General features: G+C 42.1%; 1 protein-coding gene across 1 annotated transcript in view; it reads left to right on the top strand.

Annotated features, from left to right (window-relative positions):
* LRP2 (LDL receptor related protein 2) overlaps nt 1–19,521 on the top strand; it is a 281,363-nt gene that overhangs the window by 148,271 nt on the left and 113,571 nt on the right. The window contains exons 12-17 of the mRNA XM_073545810.1: nt 2,951–3,174; nt 3,380–3,586; nt 3,847–4,049; nt 5,572–5,712; nt 7,852–8,055; nt 16,413–16,605. Of these exons, the coding sequence (XP_073401911.1) occupies nt 2,951–3,174; nt 3,380–3,586; nt 3,847–4,049; nt 5,572–5,712; nt 7,852–8,055; nt 16,413–16,605 (1,172 nt within the window). The remainder of the gene's footprint in view (nt 1–2,950; nt 3,175–3,379; nt 3,587–3,846; nt 4,050–5,571; nt 5,713–7,851; nt 8,056–16,412; nt 16,606–19,521) is intronic.

The following is a 19,521-nucleotide window of genomic DNA, read 5'->3' as shown; positions in this document are numbered from 1 at the left end:
GACCAAGGTTTCAGACTTTAATTAGCCTGATAGGATTATGGATTGTTCATCACTATCATCGGCCAGGCAATGCAAATTCCTCAGCTTTATCAAAACACAGCCTCCACTAACCTTGTGCCAAAAACCAGCAGCCATGGGTTCTTCTAATCAGCTGCCTAGCACTCTGAAAATGAAAATGGTGGAGACCCACACAATAGGAGAAGGCTATAAGAAGATAGCAAAGCATTTTCAAGTTGCCCTTTCCTCAGTTCAAAATGTTTTTAAGAAATAGCAGTTACCAGGAACAGTGGAGGTCAAGATAAGGCCTGGAAGACCAAGCAAAATTTTAGTGAAAGTTGCTCCTATTATTACTAGAGAGGCAAATGATAACTTCAAGAAAATAACATCTCGCCTACCACTAAGCATGGGGGTGGATCAATCATGCTTTGGGGTTGTATTGCAGCCAATGGCATGGGAAACATTTCACGGGTAGAGGGAAGAATGGATTCAATTAAATTTCAACAAATTTTTAATGCACAGATAACACCATCTGGATGGCTCATACAAATGGATAATGATCCTAAAAACACCTCAAAGTCCACAATAGACTATGTGAAAAGATGCAATCTGAAGGTTTTACAATGGCCCTCGCAGTCTTCTGATCTGAGCATCATTGACAATCTGTGGCTAGACCTCACAATAGCAGAAGATGCCAGACGGCCCAGGAATCTCACAGAACTGGAAGAATTTTCCTTTTAGTAATTTTTAGAATGTACAAGATGGGAAAAAGTTATATATATTATACTGTATATATTCATTTTTTACATATACAGCATATATATTTTTTCCTAAAACACAAAGGATATCTGTCATCTTTAACTTTAGCCCTTTTAGAAGTCATTTCATATTTAACTTGTTTACCTGTTCACAATAACAGTAATTTTGAACAGTGAACAGTAATTTTTGAACAGTGATGCTCAAACTTTTACATGCCACTGTACCTTAAAGGGGTTGTCCACTAGTTGGACCACCCCTTCTCAACTGCTATATTCCCCAATATAAAATAAAAACAACCCGTACTCACCTCCATTCCAGTGACATCAACACCAGGTCTCCCGGGGCTCATGTGACATTTTATGTCACGTGAGCCCTGAAGCCAATCTTTTAGCCTGAAACTGACATCCTGGTAGACATTGCTGGAACAACGTCGACAACGGATTTGAGTACAGGCTATTTTTATTTTACATTGGGTAATATTGTAATTGAGAAAGGGTGTTCAAGTAGTGGGCAACCCCTTTTACTGAATTTCCCCCAAAATATATTAAATATATTAAGGGCAACCCCTTTTACTGAATTTCCCCCAAAATATATTAAAAAGATTTACAGCTTTTTCCTATATAGGAAATTAATATTTGCTGAAAGAAAACTGGAAAACCTCTTTAATATATATGAATAATATGTTTAAAAGAAGGACACAATGAAATATAACAGTCTTAACAAATATTTTAATTAAGGCTTCATACTTGTATTACACGATATGGATGAAACAAAGCTTTCTATTATATGGCCCTCTTGTGCAATTTCCCATTTATTTTAATGGAGTCAAAATGCCTAAATAGAGGACATTCTTTCAAAATGAGTCAATCTTTTATTAGTCATTTTTGGAAACCTGATGCGGTAAATGTAAAAGTGCCTTTTTTTTCTTGAATGATAAAAATCAAATTTTTCCTGCATATTTGTGTTTGTGCTGTAATGGATCTCCTCATAAGAAAAGGCAGTGAGGCAGGTCATTGTTTTCAGACTCGTTAAGCTTAAAGGTTGGGCGCAACAAGACATGAAGTAGATGCCGTATAACGAACTTGGAAACCCTAAGTTATTATTCTCCTGTAAAGTGCCATATAGTGCAAATTATAAACCTGGAGTTAAAGAAGACCCCTTACTTGCCATATATATGTTATTTTTTTACCTGGTGTAAATTCCGCTGTTCTCCTGAATCCGGCGTTGTTTTTCTTTTGTCTCTGCACATCTTCATTCCTGAGATATGGCTCCTTCTTCAGGTTTTTAGCTAAGTGGGTGTGGTCCTCAACTCCTCTTATGGGCGCTTTTTTTGAGGACTGCACCCAATTGACTAAAAATAGTAGATTTATATACAGGGAACAGGGGGCCATATCTCCAGAATGGAGAAGTGCTGAAACAAAGAAAAACAACAACAGGATTCAGGAGAACAATGGCATTTACACCAGATAAAAATATATACATATTGTATTGTATATTGTTCAGATACATTCATAAAACAGAATAAAACCATAAGGGAAGAAGTATAGACAAAACTGAAGCTCTGCCTATTCAGCTTGTGTGCTATAAAGATGCACAAACCCACCATAAACTTACTTGCAATACATAATACAGAGGCTTGATTGGCCAAGAGCTGACCACATGATCGCATCCCAAAGTCTTTTCATAATGCTTATTTTCTTGTTAATTGAAGGGAATCAGTCAGCAGGTTTTTGCTATTTAATCTGAGAGCAGTATAATATGGGGAAGAGATCCTGATTCTAGCAATGTATCACTTACTCAGTTGCTTGTTGTAGTTTCAATAAAATCAGGGTTTTATAAGCAGGAGATTATCACTAGAGGACTAGGTGTCTCGTGCCATTTAGTTCTCCAGCTCTGTTTAACCCCGCCCCCACCACTGATTGGCAGCTTTTTGCCTAAGCACAGTGTACACATAAGCCGCCAATCAGTGGTGTGGGCGGGGTTATACGGAGCTCTGCATTCAGAGAACTGCTAGATTTGCAGCACAGAAAACAGTGATTTTATGAAAACTGAGCAAGTGACACATCTCTGGAATCAGGGTCTCAGTTTTTACATCATGCTGCTCTCAGATTACATAGCAAAAACCTTCTGACAGATTCTCTTTAACTGTTTCTCAGTTTTTTTTTATTGATTTATCAAATATTTGTTAAATCAGGTTTTTTCTGTGGATATTGACGGCTCGAATGTTCGGCAAGTCCTTAACGTATCTGTTGACTCACCTGAAAACTTGGCGGTCGACTGGATCAGCAATAAACTTTATGTGGTGGAAACTAGTATCAACAGGATTGATATGGTGGATCTTGATGGGCAGAATCGGATCACATTGATAGCTGAAGATTTGGGAAACCCGAGAGGAATAGCAGTTGATCCAACCGTTGGGTGAGTATCATGTTTGAAAGACTTTAGGGGGCAGGGAAAACAAATAAGGAGAGCCAAGCCCCTCTCCCTGCCTTCCAGTGGTCCATCATATGTAATAAGTATGCACTTAAAAATGTGGGAAGTACAGCTCTGGAGAATAAAATTCTGCTATATTAATAAACCAGCCCTGATGACAAAGAGAACATTTACTTTGTTTTATCTGCAGGTACTTATTCTTTTCTGATTGGGATAATGTGTCCGGAGATCCTAAATTGGAAAGGGCATTTATGGATGGCACAAATCGTCATGATTTAATTAAAACCAAACTTGGCTGGCCGGCTGGGATCACCCTGGACATTGTTGCCAAGAGGTTGTACTGGGTTGATAGCCGCTACGACTATATTGAAACTGTGACCTATGATGGTCTCCAAAGGTACTTAGGGCAAAACTTCATTTTGATAATTAATAATTGATAATGACTAAGATCTCATATTAGTCCCATTTCTTTGTGGGCCTGTCCTGCAACGAGTGCTACAGCGAGACGTGGCTTGGTCACTGGTGGTGGAGCCGAGAGTGGTCTGGGCCCCAAGAAACTTCTTCTTGGTACCAACTAGGACAGCCATGATATCACTTGGATTAGGTTACCATTCTAGAAGCCCTTATTACTATCAAATTTTTTGCAATTTGTTACAGGAAAACAATAATACACGGAGGAGATATTATTCCACATCCGTATGGAATTAGTATCTTTGAACATTTTGTATATTTTACCGACTGGACAAAACTTGCTGTGCTGAAGGTGAACAAATTTTCAGACTCCACAACCCAAACTGTGTTCAGTTCTTCATTAAGACCCTATGGAGTCACCATTTATCACTCGTCCCGCCAGCCGTACGGTAAGGCTGCCTTCACTTTTTCTCTAAAATCTGTCTCGATCTTGAATACCTAGCTATTAACAATCTGTAAATCTATGTAATTACCGTATCTATCTATCTATCTATCTATCTATCTATCTATCTATCTATTATCTATCTATCTATCTATCTATCTATCTATCTATTATCTATCTATCTATCTATCTATCTATCTATCTATCTATCCCATATCACGATCAACCTAAATTGTATTATATATGAAAGTCATCCATGGTATGTCACCCATCTTTGGCTACTTTCACATTAGCGTTTTTTAGCACTGCGCTTCGTGCGCAATAGAAACGCATGCAAAGAACACATCATGCGTTTTGCATGCATTTGCTTTTTTGGGCACATGCGTTTTAAGCCATGTTAACTCTTAAAACGCATGTGCTTTTAAACGCAGGCATGCGCACGCCTGCGTTCCCATAGACTGTAATGTGATTTTTTTTGGCGCATTCCCTGCACAAGCGTGCACATGCGGTTTTTTTTACACAGGTTCGACGGACCAAAAATGCAACAGGTTGCGTCCGGCGCGCCTAGGCGCACACTACAAAAAAACCGCATGCGCACGAAAACGCATACAAACGCGTGCAAACGCTAGACCATGCGCCCCCATGTTAAACATAGGGGCGCATGGCGTATGTGCATGGACGAGCACGATGCGCTGCACTAAAAAAACGCTAATGTGAAACCAGCCTTTCCTAGTTATCTAGCAATATTGGATCAGTGAATAATTTTTAGACATAAAGATTTTTGTCTGTTCTAAAGATGTGCTTTACAAATTGAATTCTTGTTGAATTTTTATAAATTCACTGAAACCGAAGAATTTGAACATTCTGCAATATTTTTTTTTTTTTTGCCTGAAATGCCAGCTGCCATTTTACACATTGCAGCAAATAGCATTAGGCAAGAGAAGGATCACATGACCACTGGCGGGCTTTCCTATAATTCTTTGCAGCAATCGCATCGCATGTTGTACAAACAGGAGGAACTATCATTGCCTGTATAAAAGCTGAAGCAGGGAATGCAGCAGCCGTTTAGTGCTGAATCTGGATAGTAAGAGGACATCATAGCTCCCAGCTTATATGTATAGAAATAGGGAGAAAAGTTCATGAAACACTGAATTAACCGTGCAGGTAGTATGTGACGGCACAGCAGTGTAGAAGATTAATATGTGAGGCAATAAGGATAGTGTCACACATGTTTTTAGAAGTACTGCCGATTCACTGCAAATCAAATTTGTTTAAAAAGATTCTCTGATCTCTAGTCTGATCCTCTTGGATTGTAAAAAGTGTCATATTTGAAGTAAATCAAGGGGTGTTTTGGGTTCCATTTAGGGTGGAAGGGAGAGGCATAGAATGTTAAGATCAAGTGCATTTGTTTGTATCTTATCAGTTTAGTTCACTTTTCCCAAGCCATTTTGTGCAATGTGTTATCATAAGAAAGCAAAGAGTAAATTTATGAAATTCATGTACAATCCATAATAATGTGGTTTATCTAGTGCGGAACCCTTGTGGAATCAATAATGGAGGTTGCGAGCAGATTTGTGTCCTCAGTCACAGGACGGACAACGATGGCCTCGGTTATCGATGCCGCTGTCGACTTGGGTTTGATTTACATCAAGATGGACGCCGTTGTGTTGGTAAGAAAACAATCTCTTTATAACACCCTGCAGAAAATATTTTAAAAAATGTGATTTTTTTAAAAAAAATTGTTTGATTTCTAACCTTGTGAAATTGGCGCTGAACTTTGTGGTCAGAAATCAGCTGAGAAAAAGACAGATACAAGAATCACGGACTTGTGTTGAGACTGAGCTCACTGATGAATTCTCAGTTAATCCATTCTGCAGCCAACATTAGATAGGAAAGTAGAAAAATCCAGTGCGAAATTGTTCACAAGAAAAAAAAATTTGATAAAATAAATGCAGTTAAATAAATAAAAAAATTTAAAAAAAGGCCCCAAAGGTGCACGTATCCTTTCAAAAAATTTTGAAGTGAAAACGCTGATATTTATCACTGAAATAATGTAAAATTGGATTTAAACAAAACCACTCTAAATATTGTTATAGCAGATTCATCAGTGTGAATCGAAGAGATTTATAGGTTCTAGGCTGCTAGGCTATGTTCACATGCAGCTTTTTTGCAGAGTTTTTTTATGAAAATTAAAAGCTGCTTTTTACAGTACCGGTAAAAGCTATGAGATTTCAGAAATCTCATCTACTCACTTTTTTTTCTTGACTGAATTTCAGAACTGCAGTGTTTTTTTAAATCTACAACGTATCAATCATATCAACTTTTTTGCACCCATAGAAAGCAATGAGAAAAGAGAAAAGAGAAAGTGGAAAAATCTTTTTTGGGTGTCGTTTTTTGAAACATACAAAGCAAACATGTAATCGGCACTCAAAAACTCTGCAAAAATGCTATAAAAAGGATGCAAAAACATCACAAAATGGACATTTTTTGAGCGCAGTGTTTTTACTGCCAAGAGACCAGGTTTTGGCTGCAAAAAAAAAAAGAAGCAAAAACGCTGCATGGGAAAATAGCCTTAGCATTTGTATAACTGTACATGTGACCAGACACTATGCAGATGGTTGAGGGCTGCCCAGAATGCTAGACTTTATCGTCTCCACACTGCAGCTCAATGTATCATTGTATTTTTTTGTCACTCTGGTGTTTTTCTCACAAGGTCAGACACTTGTACAATGAAAGACGCCGTTCAGATTTCTTTATTTTACACGCACGTGCATTTCAAAGCGCAGATACTGATTTTCTGGTCTTTTATAAAGGCTGAGACTTTTCCAGAAAACCTCGTACTTACAGAATAATACTTCTTTTCTCTTTGTATCTGTAGAATTGAAAAAAGAGACCCCAGCAGGGGTGTAACTACAGGAAGTGGAGTAAATTGATGCTCTAGGACCTCAGTGCAAAATCTCCACCCTGGTTCCCAACTATCCCTGGTCTTTACGGTTCGTGCACACGACCGTAAAAATCGGACGAGTGCTGTCCATCATTTTGCTGGATAGCATTTGTCCCCGTGGGGTCATGCACAGGTACCATTTTTTACTTAGACCAAGTTGATCCGAGGAAAATTCATAGCGTGCATGAGTTGTCTCTGATTATCAGATCGTAGTCGGCCATTCATGTTTTTGGAGAAAACTGGACCTCACTCGGATGACATCGATCGATTTTCACGGACCAACAGAATGGAGAAGACGGAGAAATCTTGTTTTTCTTCTGACTTTCCGAGAAAATCAGATCACACTATGATCAAACTTTTTGGACCGTATTACTCGGATGACGCTAGCTCTAATAGTATTGATCTTTTCATATGGGCCAAGGGAACTATTTGGGCTCCTCCAAGGTTTCAGGGCCCAGGTGCAACTCCAACCCCTGCACCCACTAGAGTGGCCCTTTTAGAGATTTCACATTGAGGCCCACGAAGCTTCAAATTCGTCTTCTGATTCCCATCATATTTTTAGCAACTAAAAATTGCATTTCTGCCTTTTACGATACTGGCAAATTTGGCACCACCCCTGACTAGAAAAATAGACAGGGTTTGTGAAAACACTTCTCAAACGTAGGCTGGTCTGGGTGGTTAGGGAAGTTCCGGGGTGAGACTGGGGGTTGGGAAGAGAACCTTCCTAAACTACTAGCACTAAATGTAAAGTATAAAATTGTCTATTGTGAGTTGATATGATAACTTTAATATTAAAATACTTGGAACTTTACAATAATAAGAACTCCCCTGATTGTATAATGAAAATTCTGACATTTATTTGCAGGTGTCCAGAAGTTTCTACTTTTCTCCTCACAACTTGCAGTCCGTGGAATTCCCTTCAATCTCTCCACCCAGGAAGACGTCATCATTCCTATCACTGGGGTCCCCTCCTATTTTGTTGGAATAGATTTTGACGCTCAAGATAACAGCATATTTTATTCTGATACTGTAAAAGACATGATCTACAAGCAAAAAGTAGATGGGACAGGTAAAATTAAAATGTATAGAGAAATTTGTGGCGGAACATGACAACATTATGCCTTCATGTGGCTTGTTGAGATTGATAGCAGGGAAGGGAAGTTCTTCAATGGAGCCGTGGTATCTAAGAATATCTCATCCCTAGGAACACCATTTGTTGGAGAACTGAAAACTCAAAAAGTTGAGAGGGCTAAGACATTATTTGAAAATTGGGGAAATCAGAAGAGGAATGATAGGGTTGTCACTAGGGTCTTAAAAGGTTAGGGGCCCAAGCCTCAAAGTATATGACTGCTATCATTACCAATACATAGAAAATATATAATATTACCATACCTATACACAAAAACACTCTGTACAGATACCAATATTACCAATAATAGCAACATACACCTACCACTAAATAATGACTAAATACCACTAAATGTCACTAAAATTAAAAAAAAAAACACTAAAGAGGTAATCTGAAGTTTGGAAATTATGCCCCATCCATAGGATGGGGATAACTTCCCGACCGTAGGGTCTCCCACTGATCTCAAAAAGTAAAGTGGGGCTCTGAAGTGCCCTGAATGTATGGTACTGTGGTCAAACGTGCTACATTCATTCTTATGGGAGTGCTGAAGACCGGTCGAGCACAGCACTCCGCTACATCTGCCGGTCCCTTTAGTAATGAATGGAGCGGTAGTGTGTATGATTGACCACCGTTCCATTCACACGAGGCACTTTTATAGCCTCTGATTTTGGAATCAGTGGAGGTCCCAGTGGTTGGACTCCCAGCTATCAGAAAGTTATCCCTTTTCCTATGGATAGGGAATGAGTTCCACACTTGAGAATACTCCTTTAAAAAGACCAATATCCCCCCATACAGTCACCATATAGTGGTGGATACCAGTCCTGCCATCCATATAAGTGATCAGAGTAAATTTATACACAGTATGGTGATTTATAGGTGGCATTCTTTCTGGTTGGTGTCGGTCACTTTACTTGGATAGGTGATGATTTGTTTTCCCCCGGACAATCCTTTTAAGCCATACAACCTATTTTATAGCCTTAGGCCTCTTTCACACATCAGGTTTTCGCCGTCAGGCGCGATCCGGCGCTTTTGACAGAAACCGGATCCGGCGAAATGCAATGTCGGATCCGGTTTCACCCCCATTGACTTGCATTTGCGCCGGATCGCGCCGGATGGCCATGCGTTTCATCCGGTTTTCGCCGGATCCGGCAATGTGTCGCAATGTGTCGCGATCCGGCGTCTGGAAAAAACGTCTACTGTAACGTTTTTTGTCTCCGGCGAAAAAGCCGGACACGCCGGATCCGGCGCGTCCGGCTTTTTCACACAATGAAAGCCTATGAGCGCCGCAATGCGCCGGATCCGGTTTTTTGGTCTGAGCATGCTCAGTAGCTCTGCCCACAAGACATATATAAAAGCAAGACAGTGGGACCCACAGCCACACCCAACATGCCACCCAAGAAAGCAACCAAGCGAAGCAGGAGAAGGCAGGAGACCACTGCAGCACCATCAGCACCACCACCACCCCAAATGGAGCAGCAAATAGAACATGCTGAGGAGGGGAGGCCAGCAGCAGATGAGAGACGGTAATTATCAAATCCCCCATTCCTCCAAACTAGGGCCATGGAATATCAAGATATTCATTGGCCCTTTGTTTCTCTTTATTCAACAGCCGCCAAAGAGATGCAGCAGCAGCACCATCAGCACCACCCCAAATGGAGCAGCATGCTGAACGGGAGGGGAGTCCAGAAGCAGATGAGAGACGGTAATTATCAAATCCCCCATTCCTCCAAACTAGGGCCATGGAATATCAAGATATTCATTGGCCCTTTGTTTCTCTTTATTCAACAGCCGCCAAAGAGATGCAGCAGCAGCAGCAGCAGCAGCAGAAATGGCATCACTGGCAGCAGCAATACCCACAGCCATGGAGTCTGGCCATCAACAGGACAGCACATCTTCTTCTGGGAGCCCTCCCTCGCATCGTCAGCGTTTGACGGTAAGTTTTTATTTCCAAAATCCATCATCTCTGTAATATATGTCTATTCATTGCCTTTTATTTCAAAACAGGAATCACAAGATGAAGAGGAGCTCCCAGAAGAAGAAGGAAGGGGTGGACAGACGCTTGGAGTGGGCTCACAATTCGTAAGTTTTTTGCATCAAACGCAGAAACACAACATCACACTACACACAACACATAGAAAACAATGTTCTGCAGACCACACACAGCAAACAAATGCCTACATCCAAACTCATAACATTTTTTGTTTTCTTCTCTAGTCTTCCCAATCTGGTGCTCGGCCAAGAGGTCCTCGCAGTGCCTCCCAGGGTCGTCGGCGACAGCAACGCGGCGGTCACCAGCGTGTAAGTATAAATATTTTTGCTTTGTTTTTTTGCACTTTTTATTTCATTTCTTTTGTGGAGGCTAATTATGTTATTTTTGTCTTTTTCTTTAACAGCCTTCACAGCGTGCTCCCGACTCTGACGGTGAGGATGGAGGGATTGATGTGGACCGCCTCATCGATCTCGTCAGAGAAAGGGAGCCGCTCTGGAATATGGCTGACCGCCGCCACGCTGACCTGATCATTACCCGACGACTCTGGGAGGAAATCTGTTCTCTCCTTGTGGGCCGCTGGGAGGACCTCGAAGCTCGGGACCAGATTAAAGAGCGTAAGTATATACAGTACCGGTTGCTTGATGTAAACCAGTGTTTCCCGAACTCCAGTCCTCGTGGTCCCCACGGATCATGTGTTCAGGATTTCTATTTACTATTGAAATCCTGAAAACATGACCCCTGGGGACCATGAGGACTGGAGTTTGTGAAACACTGATGTTGTATACTAACCACTCCTTTCTCGTTTCAGGGAACAGAATTGTGAATCGGTGGCGGTCTGTGAGGGATCGTTTCAAGAAGGAGTTCAATAAAGAGATGCGGGCCCCGAGTGGATCTGGAGGACGCAGGAGCAAGTACAAGTACGCACAAGCCCTGTCGTTCCTCCGGGAAACAATGCTCACCAGAAGGTAAATATTACACACCACATGTGAAAAAAATGTTAGATGTAACTTTTTTTTTTCAGCCAGGGCCATACCATGTCAGTATTTTAATTGTTTTTTTTTCTCTTTATTCCACAGCACGGTGAGCAGCACTCGGGAGCCTGCACGATTGGACCCTTCTGAGGCGATCCCTGAGGAGACCGGCACCGAGGGACACTTCGACCGCCCCGGTACATCTGCACCTTCCCAGCCTTCCCACACATTCGACCCATCTGTCCCATCCACCAGCACAGGAGCATCGTGGCCGCCTACATTACATGAAGCTGCTGGTGAGGAGATCGCTTTCCCTTTACCCCACCCTTCTGCCCCTGCCGCCTCTAGTACACCTGCGGGTACTGGGCGACAGCGGCAGAGGGGTCAGGAAAAGAGTTATGTGCAAGAGTTATTGCATCTGAATGCATCTTTCCAGAACTGTCTCAAAGTCTTGTCAGAGCAAATCTCCGCAGGCTTTCAGCAGATCAACTCCAGCATTCTGGAGGTGAAGACACTTCTGCAAACCATGCATTCAGACCACACCTTTTTCAGGTCTGTTGTGGAGCGCATGGAAACGCTCTCTCCTGCCCAGCAGATGCATGTAATGCATTCGTGCCACGGTGCTCTACAGCAGGTTACCTCCCAACCTCCACCTCCCACCACTGTAGTTCCTCCACCTGCACCCCCTCCAGCCACTTTCCATCCTCCCCCTCCTATTACATCTGCACCCCCTCCAGCCACTTTTCATCCTCCCCCTCCTACTACATACCAGCAACCTGCCCAGTACCAGCAACCTCCCCAGTACCAGCAACCTCCCCAGTACCAGTCATCTCCCCACTTCCAGCAACCTGCCCCGTACCAAACTCCTTCCCCGTACCAAACTCCTTCCCCGTACCAAACTCCTTCCCCATACAACTTTCCATCAACATCATCTGCTCCTACAGTCCCTGCCCAACCCTCCACTCCACCACCCACCACCTCTTCTGCTTCCCACATGTCCACCCATTCTGTAGTTTTTTCCACACCTTCACCTCTAACTGTTCCTTCCCCACCAAGATCCCAGTCCTGTCTCCACACACCCAGTGTCGAAGTGTCCCGCAGCCCCTCCAGCAGTATTTCCACCCCACAGTACACAGAATTGTAATGTGTGTTTTTTGTAATAAAAATGCCCATTGGGTTTAAAACCTTTCTAAAAAAGTTTTTTTGCACTTTAAAAACATTCTACAAAAAAAAAAAAAAATGTAAATAAAAGTTAAATTATCGTTTCACAATGGTTGTCTGTCATTTCTTTCTGCGGCGAACTATGTTTTAAAAAAAGGTTAAATACAGGGTATTTCAAAGGTAAAAAGGTATTCAAAACCAGGTATAACTGTGGGTAAATTTTAGCTTTTTGCCACAGTTGTGTTCCTGGTTGTGTTTGAAGCAAAGTATTTCACTTAAAAAGTTGTGTTTATTGTTGGTGATTTCCTACCAATGTACACAACTTTTGTTAAAAGGTGAAATACTTTGCATAAAACACAACCAGGTACACACCTGTGGCCTAAAGGTAAAAATAGTAAGACCATGACAAGATAGCCAACTTTGGTTGGCAAAGGTATATACTGTTGGTCCAGAAGGTACACAAGTTTAGGGCAAAAATCTCTCACACTCTGTCATCCCAGTGTACTCTGCCTTGAGGTGACATAAAGTATAGTGGAAAATTGTCCCTGAAACCGTCACAGAACTTCTAGTGGTAATATTTCCAATGACAACATCCATCTTCGCCAGTAACTTGCTCTTCTCTCCTACCTGCACTTTCTTCTCTACAACCTGTCAAAGAAGGGCTGTAGGAACATGCTATATCTAGTTTTCCAGTAGCCAATCCCGTTCGGAAGGCCACAAGGGTCAATTTTAAAAACCGGATCCGACGTAATCCGTCGAAAAACGGATAGAAAAACGGATGAACCGGATGGGACGGATCCGGTTTTGTCTGTCAAGAAAAAGACGGATCCGGCAGAAAACCGGATCCGTCACATCCGGTTTTACTAAACATTTGCCGGATCCGGCGTTCCGGCACGACGCCGGATTGCGCCTGACGCCGAAAACATGATGTGTGAAAGTAGCCTATACTCTATTAAGGTATGAGGGGTTGATGCGATATAGTGTCTTCAGTCCTGCAGCTGATATCTGGCTGCTATTTGTAATTTCTTATAGGAATTAGGAAGCTCTGGTCAAATGATCCTTTTTGCCCGATAAACATATCAATGTCAAGCAAGACATTTAAGATAAAGCTGACTGTGAGGCCTGAGGAATGTCTGCGGGAGGCGCCCTCAGTGCAGGCCCGTGCCAGTTCATGAGGGGTATGTTCCTTTGCACAATATGCCTGTCTGTGAGGAGGCATGCTCCTTCAGCTCGGTTGTCTTATTAGTCCATACCAACGACTCTGATTAGGAAAAGTTGAAAAAGCAAAATATGTTTACAAAGAATTTGGCAAAAAAGTTTTAACACCAAGTCGATAGAAATTTCACTGCTAAAATTCACGATTATATATCTGATGCATCTTATCTGCACTGATACATTGGAGCAAACTGTCAGCCCAGAGGAGAGATTTGTGTTGTTGATCCATGTAGATCAGAGGATTTCATCATTGTTTTAAAGTCTTACCCGTGAGAAGTATTAAAACTGTGCAAGCTTTCGTCCTCTGGATATAAACTTTGTGGTTTTCATTGATTGACAACAGAGATCTTAAAGAGGTTGTCCAGAGAAACAAGTTATCACCTGTCGATAAGTGATAACTTATTGATTGGTGAGGTCCGACCGCTGGGATATGGACAGATAGGCAGAATAGGGGAACTTTTATCTCCGTTAGACCACCACTCTCTACTCATCCCCCATGGGCCTGCTGAGCTCTACACACAGCTTTTTTCGGAAGCCCCACAGAGAATGAATGGAGCAGCGGTCTAGCGTCCGACCGGCTGTTCCCTATGTAGCAAATATTCCATCAGGGATAAAAATTCCTGCGGTCGGACCCCAACTGATAAGTAAGTTATCACCTATCTTGGGGATAGGTGATTTATTTTTACTGAACAACGTTTTTAAATACGATGTGATTGGGAAACTTTAATGGAATTTTCAAAACTTTTGGAAAACCCCAGTAGGAGTTACATATGGATAAAAAAATAAAAGTATACAGTCGTCTTTCATAAATCCCAACAATTCTGCCCTAACAATTCTAGGGGCTCTTGCCACTCTTCATTTACTTAGAGACGGCGATTCTAGGGACCGCAACAGTCAATCACTGACCGCAGCAGTGCGGTAACACCGCCAATTACTATAGAGTAAACAAAGGTCTGTAAAAGAATGTAACGGTGTTAAAGTTATTAAAGGACTACCGCTGTTTACCAATAGGGCAATTAAAATCCCCGTTCTTGGGATTAGTAAAGGTCCCAGTGGTGAGGCTCTCATTAATTTGCAAGTGTCCTGTTTTGAGGTGATATCTGTGTTGGAAATAGCCATTTATAAATTATACTATAAGCAAGTCAGTACCTGTAGGGAATGATTACCTACTATTTATTTTTAAGGTTTGCTGCTTGTGTCCTTTTTAGCACATCTCCAATTATGGAGAGCTGTGATATGTGACTACAGCTTAACCACACTGCCTACAGGTAGACTGAGGTAGTCTGAGACACACCTCCTGCCTCATCATTGGTTCAGGCAGCTGCTTTCTCCCTCCCTCTATAGCTCTTCCTCCTTTTATTGGCTGCTCTCTAAAACACAAGTCCGTCACCAGAACATTGGTGAATGGTAAGCTGATTTCTACTGTTCAATGAAAGAAGATTGGTTATAAGGCACAGATGACGAAATTACCAGTGAGAAATAGGTATTCAGGATACTAGTGCACATGTACTGAGGCAGGCAATCCTCTCACGGATCCAGTGTTATTTTATGTGTTAGTTCATACAAACCTCAGGCCCAAGGGAGAAAAAAAAAATCACAGTTTGTGCTAGTCTAGTCCTACTTATGGACTATATTAGTGCGTGTAAATGGTAGGCAGCCCCTACACTCTTCGTTGCTGCTTTAATATTTTTTTTATTTTTGCAAGATGTCAAAAAATGACACATGTATGACATATAGACCACCATACTAATGAAAAATGTCGCTTTTTTCCTGGATGTAGAAAGGCCAATTTTGCATTATCTTAGTCTCAAAGGGCGTCAGCATGATCATATTAAAAAAAAAATCCATAATTAATGTTTTCATCTTCAAAGTTTCTTCCTAGTAACGTCCAGGGATAGAGTAATAGATGTTCGAATATTGCATGGGCACTTACTGGGCCCAGCAGTACTGTATATACTGTAAAACGGGAACATGTGCAGTGGTAAATCAGAAGTTTGTGCTGCCCCAGTTCAGAGTCTTCAACAGCACTTGAAATTTTCACTGGTCTTTAATGGGGTTTTCTCATCATTATAAATGGGTAAATTTGCAAAATTGCCTTTAAAGACAAGCAACTTTACATCTAGTTTCCGAGGCAAGATGACTGTATCCGGCCATGTACTGCACAATGAACTGGAGAGGCAAAACTCCTTCTTCTAGCAGCATTGGCACGCACTCAGTTCAGACCAGCGGCTTAACCATGCTACTGGTCAGAACTGTCAATCTTCAGGAGCGCCTGCCCCCCAGCAAGCAGGAAGGGAAAAGGCAGGGGAGAGGTGTACTCCTGGAGATAGAAGATGAGAACAACCAAAAGGGACCTTTAAGGTATGCTAAAGCTTCAAGGCCTGGGTGTGATTGCCATCCCTGCACCCACTATACTTATACCCCTGACATATGGCACAATTGGAGAGCACACGGGTCACACCAGCAGCTTAAACATGCTACTGGTCAGAACTGTCAATCTTCAGGAGTGCAAACAGGAAGGGAAAAGGCAGGGGAGCGGCGTACTCCTGAATAGAGATGATGAGAACAACCAAAAGGGACCTTAAGGTATGCCAAAGCTTCAAGGTCTGGGTGAAATTGAAATCCTGCACCTACTATAATCCCCCCCCACCGACATAATAGGGTGCAATAACATATACTACTGGCAGCACAATTTTGTACAATACAAGAAAGAGCAGCAAGAAAGCCAATAGGCTAAAGCCGAACTAAGTTGAATATGCAAAGACTTTATATGGTTTTCCTCTGCTTGCTTGGAATTTCTATAGATGCTTTCCTAGGAAAGCATGAAAGGGTAAATGTGAGGAGTAAACTTAAGACAATTTGATGGTGAATGTGAGCACTTTCTTAGCACGGGAATACTAAGATGTGAGCTCCCATGAAATAATAGGCCATAAATAATAAAGTCTCCTCGTTTCTATCAGGTAAAGAAATTCTCACAGCCAATAGAGTAGAAGGTGTGGAAGACTTGGCTTATGATTGGATTTCCAAGAACCTCTACTGGACCGACCCAAGATATAGAAGCATCAGCGTCATGAGACTTGCAGACAAGTCGAGAAGGGCGATCATTCAGAATTTAAATCAGCCTCGCTCCATTGTAGTGCACCCCGTGATGGGGTGAGTATCTGCTTCCTTTGTTTATGTCCTGTTCTTCACTTGCTGCTTGTGCTTTTTTAACCCGATCAAGAAGAGAATTAATAGAGGATGTTGCGTTTTATTTCTCATGATCCTGCATCTTTCGCTTCCAACTATTTATTTCTTCTCCGCCGCTGGCAAGTGACCATTCTCCGAGAAGACTGTAAGCTGATACGTTGCTCTGCATGAAAGGAATATGCTGACAAGTTATCGTTAGAACTTCTGCCTTTTCCCCACTTTTTTTTTGTATGTTGACATGAAGCCAGAGGAGTCAGCCTTGTCCGGCTCTGTTATATTCACTTTAAAGTGCTTCTGTCTCCAGCCTGGAGATAATGTTCCACATTTTACTGGAGATATCAGACGGTGTCTTCCTGCTGAAATGGGATCTCCTATATTGATCTTGCATTTCTTCACTTACAAATAGAATCAGGCAATAGTTTTATTTTAATGTATTGCATTAATATTGCATTCATGAAGCACCGTACACACGCGCAATTTGGTTGATCCCTTTTGCTTGATCATAAGCATGTCAGAGAATATCCCATTGCTAAGATCTTGTGCAATCAGCTGAAATCTGTGCCGAAACCCAACAATTTTCCAATTCTCCTGCAAGGAAATTGCTAAGAATTATATGATTATAATGACACCAACGGGCAGCCCTTGTGATGTCTCCTGACCTAATAGATTAAGAAATCACCCCTTTTGTAATTTTGAACTTCCTTGGAGGGTACCTAAAAATGAGTTTCCTTAGCCCCTTCATGACATGGCTATATTCCATTTTTTCATTTTCGTTTTTTCCTTCCCTTCTTCCAACAGCCATAGTTTTTTTTTACTTTCCCGTCTACCTAACCATACGAGAGCTTATTTTTTTGGACTTGAGATCATTCATTTTATTATGTGATGCACTGGAAAGTAAGCAAAAAATTCCAAGTATGTTAGGCTGGTTTCACATTTGCGTCTGTGCGCGCAGCGTTTGATCCGCATAGATCCGCATGCGTCATGTGTACATATCTTTAACATGGTGTACGCAGGGGCTTGCATTTGCATGCGTTCGCTTGCGGATGTGAACGCATGCGTTGTTTAGCGGTGTGCAGTGAGATCCGGCGAAAGCAACATGTTGCATTTTTTGAGGCGTCAAAAATCCGTCAAATATGCACAGGCATGCGCATGCAGATGAGTGCGTCAAAAAACGCATTACTGTCTATGGGAACGCATGCGAACGCAAGGACATGCGTACGCATGCGTTCTTCAAATTGTAAATAGAAATCCCATGAGACACGCCATTCTTGTCTGATGTCATATTGAACGCATGCGCATAAATAACGCAAACGCATGCAAAAACGCATACAAACGCATGCACACGCAGCGTTTTTCCCGTCATGCATAAGATGATGCGCATAAAAAACGTTGCGTAAACATGCGTTTTGGCATGCGTTTACAGATGCGAATGATACGCTGTAAACTCAAACGCTAATGTGGGCCTAGCCTTAAAATTGCAAAAGAAAGTGCAATTCCACAATTGTTTTCTTTTTATTTATGATAAAGCTAACCTGGCAGTATAATTCTCCAGGTCAGTATTAAAGGGAATCTGTCACCCCATTTTCGGCCTATGAGCTGCGGCCACCGCCATCAGGGTCTTATCTATAGCATTCTGTAATACTGTAGATAAGCCCCCGATGTAACCTGAAAGAGAAGAAAAAAGAATTAGATTATACTCACCGGGGGGTGCGGTCGGGTGCGGTGGGTGTCGCGGTCCAGTCCGGCACCTCCCATCTTCATACTGCGATGACGTCCTCCTCCTTGCCTCATGCTGAGGCTCCTGCGCCGGCATACTTTATCTGCCCTGTTGAGGGTAGAGTAAAGTACTGCAGTGTGCAGGTGCCAGGAAAGGTCAGAGAGGTCCGGCGCCTGCGCACTGCAGTACTTTACTCTGCCCTCAACAGGGCAGATAAAGTACACCTGCGCAGGAGCGCAGCAGAAGTAAGAAGGAGGACATCATCTCTAGAAGATGGGAGGCCCCGGACCGCGACACCCATCAGACCGGATTGGACCCCCGGGTGAGTATAATCTAACTAGTCTTTCTTCTCTTTCAGGTTATATCGGGGGCTTATCTACAGCATTACAGAAAGCTGTAGATAAGCCGCTGATGGCGGTGGCCGCAGCTTATAGGCCAAAAATGGGGTGTCAGATTCCAGATACCAATCATGTATAGATTTTTTTTATTGAAGTGGTGGGGAAAAAAACGGAAATTTGTAAGAAAAAATAATTAATTTTTTCTTGCCATTTTCTGAGACCTGTAACGCTTTCAAGTTTCAGGGTATGGGGCTGGGTGATTGCTTATTTTTTGTACTGTGAGCTGATGTCTGTACTGGTACTATTTTGGGGTAGATGCCATGCCTGGATCACCTCTTATTACATTGCATTGCAAGTGTTGAGGCAGCCAAAAAAACCGCCCGTAATTCTGGTGTTTTGATTTTTTCCTCATTACACCTTTCCCGATCTGATTAATTTATTTTATATTTTGATATATTTAATTGCTTTAGTTTTGTGGGTACTAATTAAAGAGGTAGTCCAGTACTTTAGTACTGATGACCTATCCTTAGGATAAGTCATCAATGCCTGATTCCGACACCCGGCTACCCCGCCGATCAGACGTTATCGGTATCGGGGGCAACTGGCCAGAAGTACTCACTTGCGGAGCTGGCCATCTTCTGACAGTGGCCGCCGCAGGGTACTGGACATCTGCCTCCATCAGACATTGATATTTTATCCTAGGAATAGGTTATCAATGTTAAAGTAGTGGACAAACTCTTTAAATGCCGCTGTTAGAAATCAACAGCGACATTTAACAGGTTAACACCATCTATGTCTGTTAGAGGCACATGATGGCTGATTAAA

This window comes from Dendrobates tinctorius, unplaced genomic scaffold, assembly GCF_039654945.1.
Source record: "Dendrobates tinctorius isolate UK_male_01 unplaced genomic scaffold, ASM3965494v1 ptg000143l, whole genome shotgun sequence".
In the NCBI taxonomy this organism is placed as follows: Eukaryota; Metazoa; Chordata; class Amphibia; order Anura; family Dendrobatidae; genus Dendrobates; species Dendrobates tinctorius.
Note: the sequence above shows the minus strand (reverse complement) of the source record. Positions and strands in the feature narration are given on the sequence as shown.